Source organism: Symphalangus syndactylus, chromosome 6 (assembly GCF_028878055.3).
Source record: "Symphalangus syndactylus isolate Jambi chromosome 6, NHGRI_mSymSyn1-v2.1_pri, whole genome shotgun sequence".
Taxonomy (NCBI): domain Eukaryota; kingdom Metazoa; phylum Chordata; class Mammalia; order Primates; family Hylobatidae; genus Symphalangus; species Symphalangus syndactylus.
The window spans coordinates 55,892,809-55,920,450 of record NC_072428.2 but is presented as its reverse complement, the minus strand read 5'-3'; the positions used below and the strand labels follow the sequence as shown (position 1 = coordinate 55,920,450).

General features: G+C 52.4%; 1 protein-coding gene across 2 annotated transcripts in view; it reads left to right on the top strand.

Annotated features, from left to right (window-relative positions):
- Positions 1–2,490: 2,490 nt before the first annotated feature.
- ARRB1 (arrestin beta 1) overlaps positions 2,491–27,642 on the top strand; it is a 90,762-nt gene continuing 65,610 nt past the window's right edge. The window contains exon 1 of one of the 2 annotated variants that reach the window (XM_055282960.2): positions 2,491–2,621. In XM_055282960.2, coding sequence (XP_055138935.1) covers positions 2,602–2,621 — 20 coding nt within the window. In that variant the 5' untranslated portion in view covers positions 2,491–2,601. The remainder of the gene's footprint in view (positions 2,622–27,642) is intronic. The other variant, XM_055282961.2, reaches the window with a different exon arrangement.

Below are 27,642 nucleotides of genomic sequence, written 5' to 3'. Positions count from 1 at the left end.
CTACAAAAACTAATTTAAAAATTAGCCTAGTGTAGTGGTGCACTTCTGTAATCCCAGCTACTCAGAAGGCTGAAGCTGGAGGATAGCTTAAGCTGAGGAGTTGGAGACTGCAGTGAGCTATGATGATGCTACTGTCGTCTGCATTCCAGCCTGAGCAACAGTGAGACCTCATCAGAAAAAGAAAAAGGGAAGAGAGCACTTATCTCATAGAATTGTTATCAAGTAGCACCAGGCATACCACAGCCCGCCTCATGGAATTTAGAGGCCAGTGGGGATATACAGTATTTGGACTCCTGCATGTTGACTCCACAGTCTACCAGTCTGTTTAGTGTCCCTAAATGTCAGAGCCCTGCTTTCCAAGCTGTGGGGAGAGGTTACCTGAAACCACCTGATGCATCTTTCTGGACTGTTTCTTTTACTCGGAAGTAATTAAAAATATTATTTTTACAGTAAAACAAATACAAAAACAAATACAGTAAAACAAATACATGAAGAATTTGCCTGAGTCTTTAAATTTAGGGCCAGGTGCGGTGGCTCATGCCTGTAATCCCAGCATTTTGGGAGGCCGAGGTGGGTGGCTCACCTAAGATCAGGAGTTCGAGACCAGCCTGGCCAACATAGTGAATCCCCATCTCTACAAAAATACAAAAATTAGTTGGGCATGATGGCAGTGGCTGTAATCCCAGCTACTGGGGAGGCTGAGGTGGCAGAATTGCTTGAACCCAGGAGGCAGAGGTTGCAGTGAGCCAAGATCATTCCATTGCATTCCAGCCTGGGTGGCAGAGCAAGACTTCGTCTCAAAAATAAATAAAATAAATAAATACATTTAGATGTTTTGGGCATCAGCATGGAGAGATCCACTGGAGATCACATGGTTTGGTCAAACCTGTTTTATAGGTGGGGAAACTGATGTGGAGAGTGGCAGGACCTGGCCTCATCATCCTGGTTAGGGATCTACTGTCATCAAAGAAGATTCTAGTCTGCTCCTTTCCAGATCTCTGAGCCCTGCAGAAACAAAAGGTGGCTTCCTCTTCTTCCCCTGTGGAAGGTGAAGCCCAGAGGCCAAGACTGGGAGGAGGGTTCTGGGCCTTCATCCATATTCTCTAGCTCCTAACATTGCCCAGAGGTGGGCCACCCTGCCTACCCATCAGCCTCCCCCTGCCCCTCTGCCAAATCTGGACATAATTATAGTAATTATACTGCATATAAACAGTATAGGTAACTGCTTGTGAGCATAATTACAGGAGATGTTTACATACTCACAACAGCATCAGAGTAAATGATAGCTTCCTTTCCCCTTAATACTTAGATATTAGGGCCCTATCAGGGATAATTAGCCAAATCTCAGTAGTGAGGGTGTGGGAAAGACCTTACCATTTCCCACTACCTGCAAAGCAGGAAGGCACCTCAGACAAAGCAGCGTCCCAGCCAAGATTTCATAGGACATCAAGAAGCCTGCAGAGAAGTAGGCTAACATCTACTGCGCACCTACTGTATGCAGGCGCTCAGGGGAGGCCAGCAAACACAAGCGAGTTCTTTCAACCTATTAACAATTCTGCAGGCTGATATTAGTGTATCCTCACTTTACAGGTCCGGACATGGGTTCTCAGAAGCTTGGTGTACAGGGTCACCCGCAGCAGGCCATGGAGCTTGGCATGGGCTCTTTCCACGGTGCCACCCGGTCACAGCAGCGGGCCAGCTCTGCCCTCTTCCTTTATAGCCTCTTCTCACTTCTCACAGCTTCCTCTTCCTGGGCGGCTTCCTGCAGCCCCTGCTGGCCGCGGGTCTCCGCTCAGTTCCCCAGTGTTAAGGCAGTCTACTGCCCCCTCCGCCCCTTCTTCCTGTCCCTGTTGGGTGGCTGGGTGTTATCTCTCCAGTAGAAGGGGGTGGGGTAGGGTGGAATGGGGAAGGGTGGAGCACAGGGCGAAGGCCTTGCCAGGCATCCCGGGGTCTCCAGCTAAGCGAGGGGCCGCAGGCAGCGCGGCCTCGGGGTCTACAGACCCTCGGCTTCCAACCACCCGCACACACAAAGGCTGCCCCGGCATGCGCGGGAGAGCGCGCTCGCACCCACGGCCGTGCGCACACACGCACAACTGCACAAAGACGTGCACACTCCTCCATCCACACCAATACACTCCCTAATAGGGCCCGCACACAGCCGTGCGCCCTCACGTACACCACACCACCACACACACACACACACACACACACACTCTCTCACACGGACTCTCACTCGGGTGGACCCCCCTCCCCCACCACAAACGCCGACCTTGGGGCCCTGACGCGTCCCGCCGCGCTGCCCTGGCTCGCTGGGCGGCGCGCACACACGCAGACGCACACACACACGCACACACACACACGCGCACACACACACACACACCCCGCGCGGTTCCACGCCCCTGGCCGCGGCCCGGGCGCTGCGCTGCTCGACGCGGCGGGCGGCGGGCGGCGGGCGGGGACCGGGGGCGGCGGCGGCGGCCGGGAGAGCGGAGGAGGCGGAGCAGGGAGCCGGGAGCGGGCTGGCCCGCGCTCCTCCTGCTGGCCGGGGATTTTCCAGCCTGGGCGCTGACGCCGCGGACCTCCCTGCGGCCGTCGCGGACCATGGGCGACAAAGGGACCCGGTGAGTGCAGGGCGGCCACCCGGCGCGGGGCGCGTGGGGGCGACCTCGGCGAGGACACGGGCGGGGGCTCCGATTGCGTCCTGGTTCTGCGTTCGCGGCCACCCTGGGATCTAGTACCAGCTCTCCTCCCCCCGAGGTCTCCTGTGCGGTCTCCCCCGCAGGGCCGTGGGCGGGGGCGACCCAAAGGGCTAGGGCCGGGCCGCCCCATGTGGGCCGCGGATCCTGGCCCGGACACACAGCTCGCTGACACCCAGCATTGGCCGGCAGCCGCAGAGACGCACGGAGGCAGGTTGACACACAATACACGCACGGGCACACTAACCCGTGGCACAGGCATGCTGGCGCACACACTGGCAGCCACTGGCACACGCTCATCACATGCAGTGGCACGCCGTCATACACGCCTCGGTCAACACATTCTTGCTGACAGCCTTGTTGGCATGCACAGCTCACACTCCAACACACACCAGTTCTAACACACCCTCGTGCTGGCACACACGTGTGGGCATACACTGATACGCACACTGTCACCTGCACTTGCTGTAGCAAACACTCTTGCTGGCACACACATCACCCTCACTGGCACACACATTTGTGCTGGCATGTCTCACCAACACAGCGGAGCGCAAGGCCACACCAACACTGACCCCCATAGACATAATCAGACTGATGCCCTCAAAGACTGGCACCCCACAGGCATGAGCTGCTAGCCCAAGGCCCGCTGACACACACGCTTCAGGCCCCACATGGCCAGAAGTGGAAACACACACATCACACAGGGTAGAGCGCCCCACCCCCACTCCCAGCCTGGGGAAAACAGATCCCATCCCATCCAAATAGATCCCATCCATCTACTCTGTTCCCTTTCCCTCTGATCTCCTGAGGAGTGGCTGGCCAGGGACTGTTTTGAACCTAGGGCTGGGAGAACCCCTCCCGTTCTCCTAGAACCTGGCCTGAAATACTCAAAAAGAAACAGTCTATGCCTCTGAAAGGGGAAACTGGGACAAAAGGAGGAGGGGGCTGGAGCAGGACAGCCCCTGGAGGCAGCCCTTCAGACAGGACCAGCCCTGGTCAGGGGCTCAGCGTTGCCACCCTATTTTCCGCTTTGCCCTCCCCACCCCCTGAGTGGGCACAGCAGCCTCTCCCTGGGCTCCCCCTCTTTCTCATTGTTTTCTGTCTTTCTCCTCTCCTATTCTTGTGTCCGACTTCTGCCTCCTTCCTTTCCTCCCCTCCCCTCTCCTCGTTTCCATTTATTATTAAGCTCTTGCTGTATACGAGGCATAGTGTGGGGGATCAAAGATGCGCAAGGCCCACTCCTCCCCTGAAGGAGCTAACAGACTAGAGAGACACCACCCCAGAGGGCACCACCTTTCAGGGCCACTGACAAAGCCATTTCCCACCCACTGCCATCTAAGACTGTCTCTCAACAGTGTGAGAAAGGGCTTGCAGAGATTTCCATTTTCTAGAGGAGGAAACTGAGGCTCAGAGGCAACTCAGGCTCTTAATGTTTAGAAACTACTTTCCAGCCATCCTCCTGACAGCTCTTCCAGGAGGTTAATTTTCCTCTTCCTGTTTTCTAGCAGAGGAACCAGAGGGCTAGAGGTCATGTGATTTGTCTAAGGTCAAAAGGGGCCAGAGGCAGGGCGGAGGCTGCAGTCCACTTGGTCATGTCTCTGTGGATGGCCCTAGGGCACTGCCAGGCCCCTCATGGGCCAGGGAGGGGTGCCCTGCTCTGTGCTGGAGGCCCAGGCTTTGGGGGGGACGGTGGAAGATCATGCTGTGTCTGCATGCACCTTGATGGCTAGTCCCCATTGCAGCTGGCTGGCCAGCACTGTGACCTAGGCCTCTGTCCTCAGTAGGAAGGTATGTGACTCCCTCCCCAGTCACATCCATCTGCCCTGAAATTAAGACCCTCTTAACCCATGATGTCAGGCTTTTCTTCCTGCAGGGCATAGCAGGGAGTCGGAGCCATTCTCCACTCCTTTGTCCTTCCTAGGCTGCCTTGCGATTGGGGTGACTCAGCCTCTCTTGGGTCTCTCTGTACCTCTCTGTTACTTGGGGGATAAGTGTCATTGCTGTCCTGCTGACATGATTGTCAGGAAGATTTGGACACCATGGGCTTCCGGGCACCTGTTGGAGACCCTGTCTCTGAGGCCAAGATATTTTCCATGGCTCCCCCTGCCCTGCCTCAAACTTACTGGTGGACCTTTGGGACATTGGGCAATTGCCTTTACTTTTCCGGACCTTAGTTTCCCATCTGTAAACTGGAGCTATCAATACTTAACATTTTAGGGCTTCCCTTTTACTTACTGACTTCACTGGGCAGGGGAAGAGGCACTGCCTGAAGCCTGGAGCCAAGGCCTGGCTAAATCCACCTGATGGTGGCCCTGACCTCCCCTTCAGACTCTCCTGCAGCCCCATGAGGCCTTTCTGTCCCTTTCTGGACAGTTTGCTAAGTAATTTGGAAAAGAAGGGCAAAATCAGTAATGGGCTGTACCTTGTCTTTTTCCGTAAGCTGTGAGATTCTACTTTACCTATGACTTAGGTAAAGATTCTTAGAGGTAAAGATTCTTAGAGGAATCTGCAGATATCAAAAACTGAACATCAGGAATCATCGCAACCATCCCTCCATCTGGAATTGCACCCCCATATGAAAGTGACAATGAAAACTTATCACAAACTGTCACTGCCCTCTAGGAACTCCCAGGGTCAAGAGGGAAAGAGGTGTTAAATACCTGGACAGGGCTGTGCGGGATGGTTCACGCCTGTAATCCTAGAACTTTGGAAGGCTGAGATGGGCAGATTGCTTGAGCTCAGGAGTTTGAGACCAGCCTGGGCAACATACCAGCTCTACAAAAAATACAAAAATTAGCTGAGTGTGGTGGCACATGCCTATAGTCCTAACTACTCAGGAGGCTGAAGTGGGAGGATCACTTGAGCCCTGGAGGTCAAGGCTGCAGTGAGCCATGATCATGCCACTGCATTCCAGCCTGGATGAGAGAGTGAGACCCTGTCTGAAAAAATAAAAACAAAATACCTGGACAGGACTAATCACAGGGCAGGAGTATGATGGTTGCTGTAAGGTGCTCTGGGAACAATGATATATTCATTCAACAAATGTTGATGAGTGCCTTCCGAGTGCCCAGGGCCTGGGGATGCAGTGAGGAAGGAGTCTACTCTGTCCTCCAGGGGTTTAAAGCAGAGCAGGTGGTCATAACCCAGGGTGACATGTGTTGTGGGAGGCTTAAGGAGAAGTCCCCAACCCAGGCCCAGGCAGGGAGCATGGCACAGGAAGCTCTCCTGGAAAGCAGGTGGCGTTGGAACTACTGAGCTTCATCTGGAAGGATGAGTAGGCCAAGGGGGCGGGATTGGGAAGGATATTCCTGGCCAAGGGTGCAGAATGTGCAATGACTTGGAGGCAGGAAGCAAGGCGTGCACCCTGGGGCCTGGGCTGGGGATGACAGCGAGCCTTAAGAGGTAAACACAGACCGGTCACCAGCAGTCTGGGAATGTCAGGCTAAGGAGAGAGCATTTTCTCCTGAAGTGGATGGTGATTCAGAGAAGAGTGTGAGGCAGCAGAGGGCTGGAAGCAGATGTTTTCGTTTCAGAGAGATGTCTTTGGCAGCGCCAAGGAGGGTGGATGGGAAGAGCAGGCCTAGAAGCAGAGAGACCAGTGAGGAGGCTGGGGAGAAACCTGAGAACTAAGGCTGCGAGCTCTGAACTTAGGCTGCAGAGAGGAGAGAGCTGAGAAATATGAATGTGAATAGGAGGTGGAGTCCATCAACCTTGCTGGTTGACTGGACCTTTGCCAGGTATCTGGTGTGTGTTAGAATTACACGCATAATCTCAATGAATTCAACTGTAATCTAGTAGTGTAGTGATTGCTGTCCCCATTTTGCAGATGAAGAAACAGACTAGAAGAGATTAAGTATTTGTTCACTGCCATTCAGCCAGCAAGCATAAGAGCCCAGGCCTATTGACCCACAAAGCCCTCTCTGCTACTCGACGCTTTTGCCCAAGAGAGGGGGCCTTGTCTGGCTCACAGTTGGCCTCCCCAGCAGCTCCCAGCCTCAAGTTGTGCGTCCTTTCTGGGCCTTGCTGTTTCCACTAACTCAACAGACAACATGAAGGATCAGATTTAGACAACAGGAGGGACTTCCTGAGAGGCAATGGTAGGGAATGGAATTTCCTTTCCTGCAGATGAACTCCTCTTTTTTCAGAGAAAGGAGGGTGATGAGGACATGTAATCACCAGCTCTCTGTGAACTTTGGCTGTCATTTCTCTTGGTGGTTAAGCCCTGTGTGACCCATCTTGGCTGGAACATGGGGAAGTCCTGTGGCTTTGGCCAGGGCTGCTCGTGGGGCTGCTGGGAGTGGTAGCATCAAGCCTGGCCCACTGTCTCTGATCCCTGATTCCAGGACAGCCTCTGGGCTTCAGACTTCTCCACTGCTCTCTTCCTTCCAAGTTTGGGCCTCCTTGCCTGAGGCTGACGCCTCCCGTTGGCATGGGTCCAGAGGTCCTGAGTTGTGGGCTTGCCACTTCCAGGGCTTCTGACACTTTGGGGTGGTGGCAGTAGAACAGCAGGCTGGGAGTCAGCACACCCCAAGTGAGGTGCTGGCCTCTACCCAGCCATCCTCCGCTACTGCCAGAGTGCCCTCGCCTACCATCTGGCTGAGGCCTGCATGGCTGGGAGCAGCTTGGTGAGGGAGCCAGGGCAGTCTGTTATAGGCTGGACGTAGTGGGGCTTCTGCGTAGAGGGGTCTGGATCCTGGGGTAAGGATCAAGGTGTGAGGCAGGGCTTTGGAAATGTGGATGAATGACATCGCATAGGAAGGCGGTATAGAGTATAAAGAGAGGATAATTAGGGACAGCCAGGGCCTTGGAGAGCACCAGTGCCTGGGCATGGAGAGAAGAGGGAGGAAACTGACGGAAGGCCATATTCTTGGAGCCAAAGAAGCAGGGACAGACCCACAGAGGATGAGCTGGAGCGAGACCCCTCAGATTCAGCCAGAAGGCAGTAGCTGGTGGCATAGGTTTTGGTGGAGTGGTGAGGGCAAAACTAGGCTACAGCGGGCAGAGAGGAGTGGGAGAGGACCCTGCTTTTCTACATGCCTGGAGCAAGGCTTGAGCCTCTTGGAGGAAGGACATGAGGCCCTGGGCTGGGAGCAAGCAGTATGGCGGCAGGCAGTGAAGACTGGGTATGGGAACCTAGGGGTTTTATCTCATCCACCCCCTCCCTCTGCCTTATGTCCAGAGGCAGAAGACCACTGCCCTGTGCTGTCCTTTCAGGCTCAGGCTGAGGGGTTGTGAAGTGTGAGCTGGTCCTGGGGAAGACATGCAATGTGCTGGCTCCAGAAAGGAGGGGTGTCTGACTCAGGTGAGGGACTTGGAGGAAGGCTTCTTCAAGGAAGTAACCCCGGAGCCGAGTGCTGGAGTATGAGAAAGACTTAGGCAGGAGTAAGGTGTTCTAGACAGAAGGAAGAGCCTAGGCCAAGGTGCAGATACTGGGTGCAGGTGTGGGAGTGTGAGGGGTGAGGCTGTGGAGGAAGGGGCAGCCTTGGCCAGCAGGCCTTGGATGCTGGAGTGGGTGGTTTCAAGGTACTTTCTTATTCATTCATACCTCAGGCTGAGTGAGCTCCCCATTTGGTGAGCAGCTTGTGGTTCAGGGCTATTTCTGTTTCTCAGTTGATGCTTCCTTACCCACGCTGGGTCTGCTTCCCCAGAAGATGCCTGGCAGAGGTTTGCTGAACTGGACTGAACATTTTTTTCCCTTCTTGCTTTTGCTATCGGTCCAGGGACTCCCTAAGTGCTGAAATTAGGCCTTTCCCGTTAGTGAATCCTAAGACTGAAAGCGATATTTCCCACATTAGGCAAGTTCTCAAAAGAGAGGGTGGGGTCCTGACTCCTCCATCAGACTGGGAAGTCCTGAGGGACAGGGTTATACCACCCCTATTAGCATGGGGCGCCTGAGCGGGAGGCCTGGGGCTCCCTCATCTGATTGGCTTTTGCAGGTGGGAGCCATGTCCCCCTCCTCAGACTGGAGACTTCTGAAGGAAGGATGTCTCCTCCATCACACTGGGGGCTCCTGAGGTTGGGGCCTTGTCTCCCATGTGAGCCCTGGGATTAGAACAGGTATCATCGCAGATGGTCCCTGGGCGCCCTGTGTTCTTCCCTCCCATGTGGACAGGATGGGTCCTGTCCCAGGGGTGGCTTGAGTCCTAGTAGGGGGTTGGAGAACAGAGGGGGTTGGCAGGACAGGGTGGCTGCTTTTGAGAGGGTAACAAAGGACTCTGTTGTCCCAGCCCCCTCCCGCCTTCCCTAAGGGGCCCTAGCAGGGTCATCTCTCGGGAGACGCTCCTCCTCCTTCCTGGGACTGGCCCCATCTTTAGTCCCACTTCAGAAGAACTGCTTGTTCCTTCCCAGGAGACCTGGTGCCAGATGAGGCCCTTGGGAGTTGGACAAGACAGGTCCCCAGAATTGTGTGTGACTAAGGTCACCGCAGGAACTGAACAGCTTTTCCTCTGCCTGGGGCTGGGCAGCACCTGGCTGAGGCCACAGTTGAGCTTCTGCCTCCCTGCACCTGGAGAGGGATCTGCTGGTCTAAAGGGCCTTCAGCACTGGGAGCACTGTGACTGATGTCGAGTCAGCGGGAGGCAGGATGCAATGTCTGAACCATTCAGTGGTTCAGCAGCCCGTGTATGGGCCTGGATGAGGCAGGAGGTCCCTTTCATGCTGGCCCTGGGCCTGTAGCCCACAACCAACTCACGTGGTCCTTGTGCGGCCACACCCTTCCCTCAGCCTTGCAGGGAGGCTTGTTGAACTGGACTGAACTCTTTCTTCCCTTCTTCCCCCATCACACTGGGGGCTCCTGAAGTTGGGGCCTTGTCTCCCACATGAGCCCTGGGATTAGAACAAGTATCATCTCAGATGGTTCCTGGGCACCTTCTCTTCTGCCTTCCCGTGTGCAGGATGGGTCCATCCTAGGGGTGGTTTGAGTCCTAGTAGGGGGTTGGAGAACAGAGGGTTGGACAGAGGATGAGCAAACCTCTGCCAGGTTTGTTCCCTCTTCACCCTTGCCCCTGCCTTGTGCAAAAGGCATGGACAGGTTTTGGCACAGGGCCAGGGGAGGGGTGGGCAGTAGACTGCTGGGGCTCACTATCTCAGAAGGGTCCCAGAGGTATGCTCTACTGCTTACTTATTGCTGTGTGACCTTGGGCATGACATGCACCCTCTCTGGGTCCTAGTTTCCCTATGAAGTCAAATCACGTGAGAGGCCCTTCTGCTAGCAGGTCCAGGAGTGACCTTTCTTCTGGGCGGCCAAAGTGGAAGATTGAGCAGCTCAGGCCTCTGCTACAGGCCAGTGGGACTGAGACCACCAGGGAGTGTGTCCTGGGTGGGGATGGGTGTTGGGTGCTGACGGCCTGGAAAGAATTGGCTACTGCTTGAAAGGGTGGTGCTGTCTCCCATGGTATCAGGTCCTTGAACAGCAGTCATGTTCACCTCCAGGGACGTAAAGCATCTGTAGCAGGTCCAGGGTGGTGGCTCATGCCTGTAATCCCAGCACTTTGGGAGGCCGAGGCGGGTGGATCACTTGAGGTCAGGAGTTCGAGACCAGCCTGGCTAACACAGTGAAACCCTGTCTCTACTAAAAATATGAAAAATTAGCTGGGCGTGGTGGCGGGCGCCTGTAGTCACAGCTACTCCGGAGGCTGAGGAAGGAGAATAGCATGAACCCGGGAGGCGGAGCTTGCAGTGAGCCGAGATCACGCCACTGCACTCCAGCCTGGGCGACAGAGCGACAGAGCGAGACTCCATCTTAAAAAAAAAAAACTCAGGTAAGGAACACTTCCTCCAGGAAGCCTTCTCTGCTGCTCTGGGGCCTCCTCTGGGCACCTGCAGGCCCCTCAGTGATCTGATTAGCATGGATTATTAGCAGATTAGCATAGCGGTTAGGCTCTGGGAAGAACCAGATTTCCTGGCTTCCAGTCCCAGCTCTGACACTTACCAGCTGGGTGGCTTCCCTGATTACTTAACCCTTTCTCTGCTGTGAATCCCTTATCTGTAAAATAGGGTAGTAGGTTGTCATGAGGACTGAGTTAAAATTAAGTAAGATAAAGCAAAGAAAGTCCCTGTGAAAGGTCAGTGTTATGCGGCTGTTATCGCTTATATGACCTCTCACCGGCCCTGCCTCCCTCACCCAGCTGTGAGCTCCCCCAGGGAAGGACCCTGTTTGATTCAATTTTTTGAGGCTCCCAAGGCCTCATTACAAGCCTGTATTATTGCTGGCTTTCAGTACCTGATTGCTGACTTGACCACATACAACAGCTTTCCCATCCTTCAAGGCCTGGATCACATACGTGCACCTCTTCCTCTGGGAAGCCCTCACTGGATTCCCAGCTCTTTGTGACCTTCTTGTAATCTCTCTCTCTCAGCACTCATCCCTCCCTCCCTGCATAGGTCCTGGTTATTTGCACACTCGTGATGTCATCTTGTGAGGTCAAGAACTTTTCAAGAGCATCTGGCCTGGATCTGCTTGTCCCCAGCACCTGCGCAGACCTGGCATGCCGCTGAGCTCCATAAATATTTGTTCAGCCAAGACATTTCATTGGGAGGAGATATTCTAGGGGGTGGGCAGTGTGGTTGGTGAGGACCATAGGACATCATTGCTGATTTCAAAATATCTCAAAGTAGCCCAGAGCCATAGGAATTAGATTATTCTTTGCGACCTAAAGGGCAGAGGTCACTGGATGTCCAGCTTTACCTTGCTTGAAGACTGTATTTTCTGACAACCCGAGCTCTCTAGGAAGGGGATTGGCGGCTCATTCCCGCCTCTGGGCCTGTGTTCCTGCTGTGCCTCTCTGTCTACTTGTTCCAATCCTACTTCCTAAATAGGTGCCCCAGCCACGGAGCCATTCTGTCCCGGCCTCTGGAGGGCGTGCTCCGTTCTTCATCCTCATCGTCAGTCATGTACTGAGCCTTTCCCGGGTGTGGGCAGTGGCATGGGAGAGTAGGGAGTCCCCCTTAGGATGGACATCTGGGTCTGGCCGCAGTGCCTCCACTGTGGTTTGACCTGGCCTGAGGAGGGGACCATGGTTTCCGATGACCCACCAGTGATCAAGGAGCTCTTTATTCAGCTGGACAGCCTCCCTTGGCTGGCAGAGCACAGAGCTCCCCATCGGCTCCCCACTGGGCAAGTACTCAGAACCCACCTAATTACTGGGGACAGAATTCTGGGCACTGCATCCAGCAGGCTGCGGTCATAATCAGCTAATTAAACCACCCAAGCATTGCTCCTTGGCCCAGAGCAGAGGGAAGGGGGGTGGGGTGGTGAGGCTGGGAGGAGATGTAACAGGGGAGGCTCAGAGATGGGTCTGCAGAGCAGGGCTGGGAGAGGGAAGCAGGAAGTGCAGAGGGAGGGTGAGAAGCAGGGAGAGAGGCAGGCAGATGCCCAAAGGTGCCATCTGAGGAGAGCACCCAAGTGGGGTGAATGGAGGGCAGGGGCTCTGGCCTGGGAGACAGGGATCTCACTTCTTCACTGTCCCTGTGTTGCCATAGGCAAGCTGCTTTTCCTCATTGGGCCTCAGTTTCTCTATGTGTCAAGCAGGAAGTAGGAGAAGCTTTGGCCTAGAGGCTCCCTAGGACCCTTTCCTTCTCTCATTAGGAGAGGAGAGGGCGTGAGCAGCAGTGTGATTCTGGCAGGACAGCTTGGCCTCTGGCAGCCCTGCCTTCTGGAAGTGGCAGACAGTGTAGGAGTCTGAGCCAGCCTAGACTGGGTGGGAAGGGAAGACAGCTGGGAGCAGCAGCCTGCCCACCTGGCTCCCCAAGCACTTCCCACCCTTGAGCCTTGGCCCTGTCTTCGGGACTGTCCTGTGGTTCCCAAACTAGTACTCAGCGAGGGACTCTTTAAGGCCGAGGGCTCCCTCCCTGGGGCTGGGCAGTGTCATTTCCATCTGTGTAGGAATTGCCCAAGTAGCACCCTCAGAGAGTGTGGAGGAGGGGCTCCCAGAGCTAGAGGCAGGAGGTTTGGAGTTTGGAATTCAGAGTTAGGCAGACTCTGCTCTACTGCTAACTTGCTAGCTCCATGACCTTCAGCTTGGGTCTTAAACTCTCTGGCCTCAGTATTCTCCTTTGGGAAATAGGTATAATAATATTAATGGGGTTGCTGTGGGCAGAGAGGGTAAGGGCTTCATAAAAAGCCATTGTTGGCCAGGCATGGTGGCTGACGCCTGTAATCCCACCCCTTTGGGAGGCTGAGGTGGGTAGATGACCTGAGGTCAGGAGTTCGAAACCAGCCTGGCCAACATGGTGAAACCTCGTCTCTACTAAAAATACAAAAATTAGCCAGATGTGGTGGCACACACCTGTAATCCCAGCTACCAGGGAGGCTGAGGTGGGAGGATTGCTTGGACCCGGGAGGTGGAGGTTGCAGTGAGCTGAGATCTTATTATTGTACTCCAGCCTGGGTGACAGAGTGAGACTCCTTCTCAAAAAAAAAAAAAAAAAAAGCCATCGTCATTGAAGACTGAGAGTGGATCTCAGCTCCCTCCCTCTCCCATGTCCCCTTCCTTCTCTTTCATCACACTTTTCCATGGTCCAGGGCTGTGTACACAGCTGAGTGCATAGGGGTAGGGGCACAGGGGGTGGGGGCTGTGCCGGCCAGTGGAGAAGCTCCAAGGAAGGCAGGAAGGGAAGTGAGATTGCCCAGGGCCAGCAGCAGCAGTGTGGTGCTGGGGCAGCTTGGGCCCCTCCCCTCTGGCCCCTAACCCACGGCAGATGCTCTAGGAGGAAGTGGGGAGAGATTGGGGAGCAGGAAGCTGGGGGCGGTTGTGGAGGGAAGTCCCTTGGCATCCTGGCCCCAGGCTCCTCTTTCTTAACCCTCACCCCTGTGCAGAGCCCTGAGCCTGGCTTTCTGCCAAGGGAGCCAGCAGGCCACTGTTTCACACACTCAGAAAACAACAGCCTTCCTGGTTCCCAACCCCGAGTAGGAGGTGCCTGCTTGGAGCTCAGGCACTTGGAAAGCAGCGCCTGCTACAGGGTCTGCCAGGTCTGGAGGAGGCAGCAAAAGAGAAGAAAGACCCCCAACCCCCACAGCCTCTCCTTGCAGTGCTGCTGGGCTGAGACATGCCAGGGACTCTGACTCCAAGGCAGCTGGTTACATAACTGAGCATGCCTCCCTGCTCCTTTCCTCCCTGTCTCCCCAGAGGGGCCTTGGAGGAGGTGCTGCATTGCTTAGAATTCCTGCACCCAGAAGGTCGTGGGGAGCATCCCCCTGCCTTGCATAGTGGTAGTGCCGCCCACAGCGTGTAGAATGGTGAGCCGTGTATGCTTCCTCAGTGCAGGCCTCTGGGGTTGGCTCTGAGCATTGTCCCCTCCAACTCTCTTGGGAGCAGAGCTGCAAAGGGGAGAAGCCTCATTAGAGGAAACAGGCCGAGTCCTGAGATAATTTGCCTGCAAACTGCCCCCAGAGGGCAACTGGCCTCTGCCGCCAGAGGAACAAATAGCTAGCATTTTACAGTTTGTTCCATTCAATTCCACAGACATTTCTCCCTCCACTCAAGGCATGTCCTGAAGTGGCCGGACTTGTCCCAGTGGTGTGTCTCTCTCCGAGTGGGAAGGGGATTTACGGAGCAGCTCTGCTCTGCCTCCCGCCTGAGGCTGCCCTTTCTCCGAAGTTGAGGGCCTGGCCTTCCCAGGTTCTGGGTGGCAAGGAACCTCGTGACATGGAACACTATCTCCCTGGGCCTCGGGCTAGGAGTTTTCAGGGTTAGCTTATATCGTTTCTGTTAGGCCATCGCTGCCGTCCTGAGGAGGTTCCAAGGAACAAAGCTTTCTCTCTATGCTACACCCCAGGCCCAGTGCTGGGCACCTGAAATATGAAGAGGACCCAGACAATTCTCTGCCCTCAAGCTGCTCAGATGTATTGGGAGAGATGAAATAGATGATCACAACCGCTGCCAGAAGAGGGGTAGTGGGCATCTGTTTATAGCAGGGACAAAACAGGGCCAGAGGTTAAGGATCAGAGGCAGCTCCCCAAAAGTAGGGACCCACGAGCAGGTTGGAAAGTGCATTTGTGTGAGCCAGAGGTAATACTCTTCCTGGCGGTATCTCTGTGACGTGTTTTCATCCAGGACTGACTTCCTTCAGCAGACTTGAGAAACCTACTATGTGCTGGCATAGTGTCAGGCACTGGTTTCATCTGCTGTCAGTAAGGAGTGTCTTGGGAATGCAGACTGCTTGAGAACAAAACAAACTAGAGTGAAAAGTGAGAGTTCTGCCACAGGGCATCACAGTGAGTGTTTCGGCCTGGAGAAAGAAAATGGGGTGGGTATATCAGGAGACACTGGGCTCAGCAAACCTGCCATTGGAAACCAGGGTCTACTGTCCTGAGGGTATGGAAAGGAAAGCTTCCCTCCAGCCCAGGAGACACTGCGGAGATCTGATGGCTCTTCCCAGAGGAGCCCATGGACACGAGACAGTTGGGAAACTATGTCTTAGGAAAAACAGCTCCAGGCTTTGGGGCTGGCAGCCAGGGGCCATGTGCCCTGGTCTCTACAGATGGGAGGGCTATCTTTGGGCACACTGAGGCCACGTGGAGTGGTGGAGAGGAGGCAGCAGGCTGGGGTTCTCACCTCCCCTTTACCAGTAATTGCATGTCTGTAGGCAAGTTTTCCAGCCTCTGGAGATAATGTGGTCATCCTTTCTCGGTTACAGCTGTGCTAATTAAGGCACCCAGCACATTAGCAGGGCTCATCACTGGTTGATGTTATGATGGGTCTCTATTGCCCCCGGGTCCTGGGAGAAACCTAGAGACATTTTAAAACTCAATAAGGAGATTTTTTTTTTTTTGCAACAGATTATTTTGACATTCTAAAAATGACAAAAATGATTACACATCATAATCAAGTGATTAATATGCATGGTCGTTTCTCCCTGCGCTGACTGTTCCACAGCAGCGATTCAGTACAGCAGCGATTCACTATGCATACTTGAAACAATCCAGCCACCTCTGATGTTCACCATTTGCAGAGTAAACTTTGTAGTAGGAAGAACTTTCAAAGAACCATGACCTGGCCCCACACTGAGCCCTGACCCAGTGTACAGAAAGACCTGGGTTGCTCTGACCTCAACTTCCATTTGAGTGTAGAGCTGGATGGGGGTGTGCCGAGCTCCCTGGAGAAGAGAAACCCATTCCTTCCTGTGGGCAGCCCCAGTTCAGGGGATCCAAACTGAATGGTGATAGAGACATGTCTCCCAAAGTACTGTTCTCCTCATTCTACTGCCACTGGCTCAGGTCAAGCCCCACTCCTGGCCTGGATCATTACAGTTGTCTTCTAGTTGCTCCCTTTCTGCTCAGTCCCAACCCTCCAAGCCATCCTGTTATTCTGAAATTCACATCTGGTCATATCCTTCCCAGCCTAAAGCCTGATCCACTGCTCCCCATCTCCTATGGGAAAGTCCTCATTCTCTAGGTGGCACTGGAGGCCCTTCAGGATCTGTCCCTAATGTCTCTTCCACACTCCTTTCCCAGCTGTCCCCACCACACTGCTAACAACCTGGCTGCTTTGACTTTTTTGGATTTTCCTCAACAGTCTTTGTACTTTTCACACCTCTGTGCCTTTGCTCAAGCCGATCTCTTTAGCTGGAATGCCCTTCTTCCTCTGGTGAAATATTCCTTATATTTTCAGGTTGAACTTAAAGACATTTCAGGATGGGTGCGGTGGCTTACACCTGTAATCCCAGCACTTTGGGAGGCCAAGGCAGGCGGATCACTTGAGTGCCATTGCACTCCAGCCTGGGCAACAGGAGTGAATCTCCGTCTCAAAAAAAAAAAAAAAAAAAAGACATTTCAACGAAGTTCATTGAACAACTGCACAGGGCACCTGCTCTAGACATGAAGCCCTCCCTTGACTGCTCCCTGCACAGGTAGAGTGAATGGCCTCTTCCAGGCTCCCTTAGCACTGTGCAGGCTTCCCGGATGGCACTTTATATTGTAGTTGACTGCTAATAAGTCAGTTCCCTCTCTGCTCGAGGGCAAATGTGTATCTCTTGTCTCTTGGACTCCCAGCTCCTGACTGGGGCCTGGCACAGTGTGGGGCCAGACTTGGGTTGGGGAGTGAGTCAGGGAAGATTCCCTGGAGGAAGTGGGCCCCGAGCTGCTGACTTAAAGAAAAAGCACCCTTTCCCTCTTCTTACTTACTTCCTGGTCCTGGTGCTGAAGGAAAACAGTCAAAACTTTTTTTTTCCTTTTCTGTTTTTCCTTTGAGATAGGATCTTACTGTGTCACCCAGACTGGAATGCAGTGGCACGATCATAGCTCACTGCAGCCTCGAAGATTTTTTGTGGAGATGGGGTCTCACTGTGTTGCCCAGGCTGGTCTCAAACTCCTGGGCTCAAGAGATCCTTCTGCCTCAGCCTCCCGTAGTGTTGGGATTATAGGCATGAGCCACTGTGCCTGGTCTGAAACTGACTTTGAAAAGGGAAATGTGTGGCTTTTGAATTGAGGGATGGAATTTCCTAGCCTGGAGATAATTAAATAAGGCTTAGATCTCCCTCTCTCCCTTCACACATTTCCTGAATACCTGGAACATGCCAGACACGGGAGCTACAAAATGAATTAAGTAAAACATGTCTGTGTTTTTCTGTCTCCATAATGTTCATGCTGAAAACTGCCCTTTCCTTTTTCTGTTTCATTGGATCAAGTTCAAATCTTAGCATGTCACTTGTAACTCTGACTCTGGGCACATTGTGCCAACTTTCTGAGCCCTAGTTTTCTTATGCATACCACGGAGGTGATAATATTCCCCTCATAGGGTGGTGATGGATCATGTGTGTGAGGGACTGAACAGCTGCCTTTGACAGTGGTTTCTCATTGAGTGGCAGCCACTCTCCGACTGGAAGTTTCTTGAGGGCAGTGACCATGTTCAGTAGATAAATGTGTCCTTAGAGCCCAGCCCAGGGACCAGGCATGCAGTACATGAGGGTCATCAGCCATCCCAATTTTCCTGGGACAGTCTCAGTCCTGCATCTCAGGAAACCCCTCAGCTCACTCCTGGGCAAATCAGGACTGTGGGTCACCCTACAGTATCTTCTCATAAAGATTCATAGAATAGGTATATCCACGAATTAAGCAAGCATTAGTGAAGGACAGGGGTGGGACTTGAACATGCCAGGGCAAGCACTGGGTGGCTGCCTTGGGCGCTGAGAGGAGTCAGCAGAAGGGTCTGGAAGGCCTAGCATGTAGACAGTGGGAGGTAGGGATGGGGCCATCTACAGCTTGGCAGGGTGTGGGGAGGACATCAGGCCCTGAGTCTGTAAGGTGACTGCTTTCAAACAGATTTCAGGCTCCCAAGGGCCATGTGCTCTTCCTCAGACACGTCCAGAGAGGGCATGGTTGATTCTCACTTTTTTTATTTCTATTAAATATATTGAGCCCTCAGCTGCTCTTCCATCTTGGTAGCTGGAGGCCTCTTCTTCCTCAACCCACTGAGTCTCGGCGTACCTGCCCACTGCCTTCTGAGCTGTTCATGCCAGACTGAGATGAGACAGGGCAGAGGCATGGGCTGCGAGATGGGAAAGCAGGGCTGCAGGCTCGTTCTCAGGCCCAGCCCCAAACACTGAGTGAGCCTTGGTTTCTCACAGGGTATCTGTGAGTTGTCATGTGTGGAAAGCCCCTTGGCGTCTTTAGTATGCAATAGGTGCACAGCAAGTCTCATGTTTTGTCCCTGTCTGTAAAAGGGGGACAGTAAAGCTTGCCCTGCTCACCTCCTGCTCACCTCCAGGACTGTTGTGTGGGCCAAACGGGATGTGGATGTGGGATGTGGGAACATTTGGTAAACTGTATCGTACCCTACAAATGTTTGAGGATGGGGTTCTTAATAGGGCAGCCCTTGCCAGCCCAGGATTCCAGGCCCAGGATTCCAGCCCAGGCATGGAAGGCTCCTCTTGGGGATGTGCCCCCGGATCACAGAGAAATCTGGTGGTGCTGCCCTTGTTGCAGGCAGGTCCTAGACTCAGCTGAGCTCTGCTTCTTTTTTTTTGTTTTTTTTGAGACAGGGACAGGGCCTGGCTCTGTTGCCCAGCCTGGAGTGCAGTAGTGCGATCATAGCTCACTATACCCTTGACTTCCTGGGCTCAAACAATCCTTCCTCCTCTGCCTCCCGAGTAGCTGGGACCACAGGTGTGCGCCACCATCCCAGGCTAATTTTTTTTTTTTTTTTTGAGACGGAGTCTCGCTCTGTCGCCTAGGCTGGAGTGCAGTGGCGCAATCTCGGCTCACTGCAAGCTCCACCTCCCGGGTTCACGCCATTCTCCCGCCTCAGCCTCTCCGAGTAGCTGGGACTACAGGCGCCCGCCACCACGCCCGGCTAATTTTTTGTATTTATTTATTTTATTTTATTTTTTAGTAGAGACGGGGTTTCACCGTGGTCTCGATCTCCTGACCTTGTGATCCGCCCGCCTCGGCCTCCCAAAGTGCTGGGATTACAAGCGTGAGCCACCGCGCCCGGCCCCAGGCTAATTTTTAAGTTTTTTGTACAGATGTGGTTTTGCTATGTTGCCCAGGCTGGTCTTGAACTCCTGAGCTCAAGCAATCCTCCCGCCTCAGCCTCCCAAAGCGCTGGGATTACAGGTGTGAGCTACCACGTCCAGCCAAGATCTGCTTCTTCTGAAACCATGCAAGAGAAAGACAGACAGACTTGGACCTACTGTAGGGAGGGTTAAGTAGCAGCGGGAGTCCGAACAAGAAGAAGGAATGTCTTCCGGAGCCTCATCTGTCTGTTGGGCTGGAGGCAGGGCCTTTGTGAAGGCGGGTGGTGCTCAGATCGCCTCTGGGCCCTTCCTCCAGCCCCGAGGCGGATTCACCATGAGGCTGATGCAGCTTCAGCTTCCAGCCCTTCATGCTCCAGGGCCCTTTCCAAGGCCTAGCAATGTGTCCATGTGCTTAGGGGTTTTGTGAAATTTGCAAAAGGAAGATATTTTTGTACTCTTAAAAAAAAACAAAAAAAAAACCTTCCAAGCTATATAAGCTTTAGGCGCCCAAGCCCGGCTCTGCCCTGCTGTGGCAAGTTTTCCTTTGGGCTGGGATGTTGGTGCCACATCTGCTGCATGTCTTCAGGGGGCTCTCATCCCACAGCAGAGATCTGTCATAGGTTAGAGCCCTCCCTGCAGAAGCAACACCTGAAAGGCATCCAGGGGCGCCAGTTCTGGGGCAGGCTGAGCCTGCAGCTTCACTCGCCATGTAAATTAGAGACTGGAAGGGCTTCTCTGACTTCAATCTTACTGTTCTGCAAAATGGAGATAAGACCTTCCTGGAAAGGTTAAAATAATGAACCATAGGTGAAACTGCCTGGTTTAGCCCCAGGCTTGTCCTGGGAGCTCAGGAAATGCTGATGAAAGCTGGATGGAGATGGCTCAGCGGAGCCCATGCCTTTCATTGGGATAGAGTCTGTCCTGCTGTCTGTTAAATTCACTTGCTGTGTGCCAGGCCTGGTATTAGGCTCTGGGATACAAGCTGCTGGGGTGAGGTGGTCAGATGAATCAAGAGGGTGAAAGTGGTTATAAACTGTGGAGCATGGCTTGCCTGGGAAGGGGCTATTGTAACCGGGATGGGGCCTTTTTTTTTTTTTTTTGAGACAGAGTCTTGCCCTGTCACCCAGGCTGGAGTGCAGTGGTGCTATCTCAGCTCACTGCAACCTCTGCCTCCCGGGTTCAAGCAATTCTTCTGCCTTGAGTAGCTGGGGTTACAGGCACATGCCACCACGCCCAGCTAATTTTTGTATTTTTAGTATAGACGAGGTTTCACCATGTTGGTCAGGCTGGTCTTGAACTTCTGACCGTGTGATCTGCCCACCTCAGCCTCCCAAAATGCTGGGATTCCAAGCGTGAGCCACCGCGCCCGGCCCAGGATGGGGCCTTCTGTGGGAGTGGGGCAGAGTAGAAGTCTGGACAGGCCTTTCCTGCTCCTGGGACTGGGTCAGGATTCTGGCTGGTCTGGTGCCAGAGCGGAGCTGCCAGGGCAGGCCGAGCTGACCTTTCCTGCTCAGAAAGGAAGCCAGGCTGGCAGGGTGTGGTGCATCCCTCTGCAGAGTCAGGGAAGGGGAATTTGTTGGCAGCAATGTCTTGCCTTCTGTGCTTCCCTAAGACAGGTGGCTGTGGGGAGGGCTTCGAAGAACAAACATGGTGTCCGGCTGGGTTTCAGATCCCACCCCTACTGCTTGTTACGCCTGTGACCTGGAGATGGTTACATCATCTTTCTGAACCTCGGTTTTGTCATCTTTAAAATGGGGGTAATAAAATCCTTTCCTCACCCCCATAGGGTTGTGGTAAGGCTTAAATGAGATAATGCAGGGCTTAACACAGTGCCTGGTACACAGTAGGTGCTCAATACATGCTGATTGTCCCTCTCCTGCCCCATGACTCTCATCAACTTCTGTTTTACACTTCCCCGTTTGTCTGTGCCCCCAGTTGGTTGTGGGCTCCCTGGTGGCAAGGACTGAGTTTTGTTCACCAATCATTCTATTCCCCAGCCCTGGCACAATGCCTTCAATACACCCTGAATTGGTTGGCAAGAAGCTGCACTGGGCCCAAAGAAAACAATGTTAAGTTTTAGCTGGAAACCTGCTTACAACACACCTACTGTGTGCTCCTGCCAGAGTACTTACTGTATGGTTTCTGCCCTGCAGAGCTTGAATGGCCACCCACAACTGTGGCTCTGCCCTTCTAGACAAGTGGCTTTGTTTTTTTCTTCAGAGCACTTAGCACCTGCTGTAATCAATTTGGTGAGTCAAACTCTGTAAAATATTTGAAGAGATTTATTTTGAGCCAAATATGAGTGACCGTGGCCTGTGACACAGCCCTCAGGAGGTCCTGAGAACATGTGCCGAAGGTGGTCGGGGTACAACTTGGTTTTATATATTTTAGGAGGCATGAGACATCAATCAAATACATTTAAGGAATACATTGGTTTGGTTCAGAAAGGTGGGACAACTCAAAGCGGAGGGCAGGGGTTGCGGGGAGCTTCCAGGTTATAGGTACATTTTTTTTTTTTTTTTTTGAGATGGAGTCTCACTCTGTCGCCCAGGCCAGAGTGCAGTGGCACGATCTTGGCTTACTTCAACCTCCGCCTCCTGGGTTCAAGTGATTCTCCTGCCTCAGCTTCCTGAGTAGCTGGGACTACAGGTGCGCACGACCACACCTGGCTAATTTTTGTATTTTTGGTTGAGACAGGGTTTCACCATATTGGCCAGGCTGGTCTCGAACTCCTGACCTCATGATCAGCCTGCCTCAGCCTCCCAAAGTGCTGGGATTACAGGCGTGAGCCACCGCGCCCGGCCAGCTATAGGTAAACTTAAACATTTTCTGGTTGACAGGTGGTTGAGTTTGTCTAAAGACTTGGGATCCTTAGACAGGAAATGTTCAGGTTAAGATAAAAGATTGTGGAGACGAAAGTTCTTTTGAAGTCTTATGGTGGCTGCCCTTAGAGACAATAGATGACCAATGTTTCCTATTTCCTTTAAAAGGTGCTAGACTTTTAGTCAATCTCATCAGGATTGGGAGGGCCTCGAAGAAAAAGATCTAGCTATGTTTACAGACACAGATTTTCCCCCACTAAGGATGGGTTTGCAGGGCCATTTCAATATATGGCAGAGAAACATGTTTTGAGGTAAAATATTCTGATTTTCTTCCTTATCTGGTAATTGTCACATGTGTCCCTGTGAAGAGACCACCAAACAGGCTTTGTGTGAGCAATAAAGCTTTTTAATCACCTGGGTGCAGGCGGACTGAGTCTGAGAAAGGAATCAGCAAAGGGAGAGAGATGGGGTGGGGCAGTTTTATAGGATTTGGGTAGGTAGTGGAAAATTACAGTTAAAGGGGGTTGTTTCTTGCGGGCAGGGGCGGAGGTCACAAGGTGCTTGGTGTGGAGCTCCAGAGACTTATTGTCCAGGAGAAGGAATGCCACAAGGTAAGGTCATCAGTTAAGGCAGGAACCAGCCATTTTCACTTCTTTTGTGGTTCTTCAGTTGCCTCAGGCCATCTGGATGTATACCTGTGGGCTTGAGCTCAGAAGTCTGACAGTAATGTTATGCCAGAGTCAGATGGGAAAGTAAGTCACGACATGTAGGGTTACATAAAACCCACCTGATGAGTTTCATTCGAGTCTGTGTGAGGAGACCACCAAACAGGCTTTGTATGAGCAACAAGGCTGTTTATTTCACCTGGGTGCAGACGGGCTGAGTCCGAAAAGAGAGTCAGCGAAGGGAGATGGGGTGGGGCCATTTTATAAGATTTGGGTAGGTAAAGGAAAATTACAGTCAAAAGGGGGGTTGTTCTCTGGCGGGCAGGGGTGGGGGTCACAAGGTGTTCAGCGGGGGAGCCTTTGAGCCAGAATGAGCCAGGAGAAGGAATTTCACAAGATAATGTCATCAGTTAAGGCAGGAACAGGCCATTTTCACTTCTTTTGTCATTCTTCAGTTACTTCAGGCCATCTGGATGTATACGTGCAGGTCACAGGGGCTGTGATGGCTTGGCTTGGGCTCAGAGGCCTGACAATGAGAATTCATGGTTTGCAGAAGATGACTCCCCAGACCCCTTAGACAGGAATTTGGGCAAGATAAAAAAAAAAAAAATCAGACATGGCCAGGCATGGTGGGTCACCCCTGTAATCCCAGCACTTTGGGAGGCCTAGGCGGATGGATCACTTGAGGTCAAGGGTTCAAAACCAGCCTGGCCAACATGGTGAAACCCTGTCTCTACTAAAAATACAAAAAAATTAGCCAGGCGTCATTGGCAGGCGCTTGTAATCCCAGCTACTTGGGAGGCTGAGGCAGAATTGCTTGAACCTGGGAGGTGGAAGTTGCAGTAAGCTGAGATCGTGCCACTGGGCGACAGAGCGAGACTCCGTCTCAAAAAATAAAAATCAGATTTTAGTCCTCAATGTCTGAAATACGCCTCTCCCTGCTGGAACGCAAGTGCTGCAGGAGCTGTGTCACCAGGTGCCAGTGCCTGGCACGGGGGACACGGGATATTTTTGTTGAATGAATGGCTGTCTTTCTTTTTCTCTGAAGTCCAGCCGGGTTCAACTTCCAGCCCGGTTCAACTTCCAGCCCAGCTGCTTTCTCGTTGGGGAAAGTTCCCTGCCACTTTCATTCAGCTTCAGTTTCTTCATCTTTAGAATGGGAAAATAGCTGTACCACATAAAGCAAGTGCTCAGCCGGGCCTGGAACAAGGTAATGATGCCAGGTGCTATTTTTCAAATGATTTCCAAGGGTCCTTTCAGTTCTGACCTTCAGTGATCTCTCTGCCTCCAGCTTGGAGGAGACTGGGGAGAACATTCCATTCCTAGCAGACCCTTTCTTTTGGCCTCACAATGGATTTGAAGCTCTGTGCAAACTGTTTATATTTCTTAGGCAGAGTTTATTACCCAGCAGGGCCTTCTGCAATTAATTACAAAAGAAGCAAATAACTTGTCCTTAGGAGGCTGGGCTTGGCATAAACATTTACATATGGCCAGGGGCCAGCCCAGGGGCTGGGCTCTTTCCTGCAGCCTTTGGAACAGAGAGATTAGAGGATTAGGGTGGTGTGGGGTGTTATGGGGTGGGGTGGAGAGAAACAGCTTTCCTTTAACAGCTTTTCCTGGACTCCTCCTTAGCCCTTGAGATGCTGTGCTTATGCTTTCTTTCATTCGTCCTAATTACCCAAGTAGAGTCCCTGTTTGTAGTTGAGGAGCTGAAGGCTCAGCTAAGTTCGGCAATTTGTCTGAACACACAGCTTGCAGGAGCAGCAGGATCTGAAGGTTCACATGGCAGCTGTGTAGGTAAATAGACTAGAAGAGAGAGGCTAGAAGTTGGGAAATGAATGATAGATTGTTCGTTCATTTATTCATTCAGTGCAAATTTGTCAGGCCTCTGTCATGTGTGAAAGGGAGTCTGAGAGGCAGTAGTGACTTTTTTTTTTTTTTTTTTTTAGAGACAGGGTCTCAGTCTGTCATTCAGGCTGGAGTGCAGTGGTGCAATCATGTCTCACTGCAGCCTCGAACTCCTGGGGTCAAGTGATCCTCCTGCATCGGCTTTTCAAGTAGCTAAGACTTGTAGCACAGGTATGTGCTACCATGCCTGGGTAGTTTTTAAAATTTTTGTAGAGATGGGGTCTTACTATGTTGCCCAGGCTGATCTCAAACTCTTGGGCTCAAGCAATCCTCCCACCTTGATCTCCCAAAGCACTGGGATTACAGGCATGCACCACAGTGCCCAGCCAGTAGTGATTATTGTGACTGTTCATCCCTACATGGAATGTCAGAAACCCTCTGAGGATGGTCCCATTAACAGGCTAATGTGTGGCAGAAGGCAGTTTCGTGGAAGGCCAGGAAGGCAGTGGTCTGAGTAGTGGTCATAGTCACACCATCTTATACAAAAAGACAGCTTGAGTGGATGTAGTCTTTATAACAGGAGGGGCTCTGTAAGGACAACCCACTCCTACCATCCTAGAATCTGGAATTCTAGATCCCTGAACCCTGCTTTTAGGCAGAGATGGCTCAGAGAAGGTTTGGCCCAAGGTTACACAGCAGCAGCGTGCAGTGGCTCACACCTGTAATTCTAGCACTTTGGGAGGCCGAGGCAGGAGGATTACTTGAGCCCAGGAGTTCCAGGCCAGCCTGGGCAACATGGTGAGACCCCCATCTCTATAAAAAATACAAAAAAATTAGCTGGACATGGTGGTGCGTGCCTATAGTTCCAGCTACTCAGGCGGCTGAGGTGGGAGGATCAGTTGAACATAGGAGGTTGAGGCTGCAGTGAGCCAGTGAGCCGTAATTGTGTTACTGCATGTCAGCCTGGGTGACAGAGCGAGACCTTGTCTCAAAAAAAAAAAAAAAAAAAAGGTTACACAGCAGGAAGGGATGGTCCCAGCGAAGTGCTGTTTCCAGTGTGTTTACATTTGAGAGGTGCAGTGACCGATTTGCATGGGAAACCCTTACTGGCTGCCCCACTCTCTTCAGGGCTCTGAGTTCAGTGTTTCCTGATGGCCCTCTCAGCGCAGCCATTCCCATTCCACTCAGTAGTTTTGCTGTGCAGATCTCTGGAGCCATCTGCTGGGGGCCATCTTCCTCTGTGCATTGAGGAAAACTGGGATCCAGGGAGGACAGGAGCAGGGCACTCCTGTCTGTACACATCTCGGATGTGGTGTGCCTGGCCCCTGGCCCTGGATCCTGGGACTCCTTGGCTGGACAGGAGCCCATCCCAGAGGGTGAGACTGCAGCCTCCAGGCCTCTGCAGCTTCAGAGTATAGTAGAGTCTGGGACTTGGCCTGAGCTGTCCACACCAGGTGGCCAGCAGTTGGCACAGAGCCCAGCATGTGGTAACAGGTGCCCAGGGAAGGCGTGACACTTGGGATGGGTGAATGGCTGGTGGGAGACAAGGATGTAAGAAGGGCACTTTTGTTTGGGCGGCAGGGGCTTCAGTTCAAGTCACCATCTGTATCACAAATGAACCGCAATGTTGTCTTCTGGGGAATGGGGATGAACAACTGTCCTCACTCACAGGGTTTTAGGGAGGAGGAACAGGCAGCATCTGACTATTCACAATAGCCAAAAAGTGGGAACAGACAGCCTAAATGCCCATCTGCAGATGAATGGATAAACAAATGGTGGTATATCCATGCTGTACAACATTATTCACCCAGGAGAAGGAATATACTGATCCATGCTATAAAGTGGACAAACCTTGCAAACCTTACGTGAAGTGAAAAAAGCCAGACACAAGAGGTCACCTATAGTATGAGTCAACTTGTATGAAATATCCAGAATAGAGAAATCCATAGAGACAGAAAGCAGACACTGGTAGTTGCCAGGGGTTGGAGAGAGGAAAGAGTGGGGAGAGACTACATAGTGAGTAAGGGGTTTTACTTTGGAGTGATGGAAATGCGTTGGATCTAGATAGAAGTGGTGGTTTTGCACAACGTTGTGAATGGACTAAATGCCACTAAATTGTTCACTTTATGTATTTATTTTGTTTTTATTTATTTATTTGTAGAGACAGGGTCTTACTGCATTGCCCAGGCTGCTGTCAAACTCCTGAGCTCAGCTAGGCGCGGTGGCTCATGCCTGTAATCCCAGCACTGGGAGGCCGAGGCGGGCGGATTGCCTGAGGTCAGGAGTTCGAGACCAGCCTGGCCAACATAGCGAAACCCCGTCTCTACTAAAATTACAACAATTAGCCTGGTGTGGTAGTGAGCGCCTGTAATCCCAGCTACTTAGGAGGCTGAGGCAGGAGAATCGCTTGAACCCAGGAGGCAGAGGTTGCAGTAAGCCGAGATCACGCCACTGCACTCCAGCCTGGGCGACAAGAGCAAGACTCTATCTTAAAACAAACAAACGAACAAACAAACAAACAAACTCCTGAGCTCAAGTGATCCTCCTGTCTTGGCCTCCTAAAATGCTGGGATTACAGGCATGAACCACTGCACCCAGCCAGTTGTTCACTTTAGAGAGGTAAATTTTATATTATGTGAATTTCACCTCAATAAATTATTTTTTCTACTGGTTGATGTGGTTCGCACCTGTAATCCCAGCACTTTGGAAGGCTGAGACAGGAGGATCGCTTGAGTCCAGGAGTTAGAGATGATCCTCGGCAACCTAGTGAGACTCTGTTTCAAAAAAATACATTTTATAAAATTCTTCTTTTTTTTTTTTTGAGACGGAGTCTCGCTCTGTCGCCCAGGCTGGAGTGCAGTGGCGCCATCTCGGCTCACTGCAAGCTCTGCCTTTCAAGTTCACGCCATTCTCCTGCTTCAGCCTCCCGAGTAGCTGGGACTACAGGCGCTCGCCACTGCACCCAGCTAATTTTTTGTATTTTTAGTAGAGACGGGGTTCCACCGTGGTCTCGATCTCCTGACCTCATGATCTGCCCACCTCAGCCTCCCAAAGTGTTGGGATTACAGGCGTGAGCCACCGCGCCCAGCCTAAAATTATTCTTAAAAATAACAAGAGTCTGGGCATGGTGGCTCACGCCTGTAATCCCAGCATTTTGTG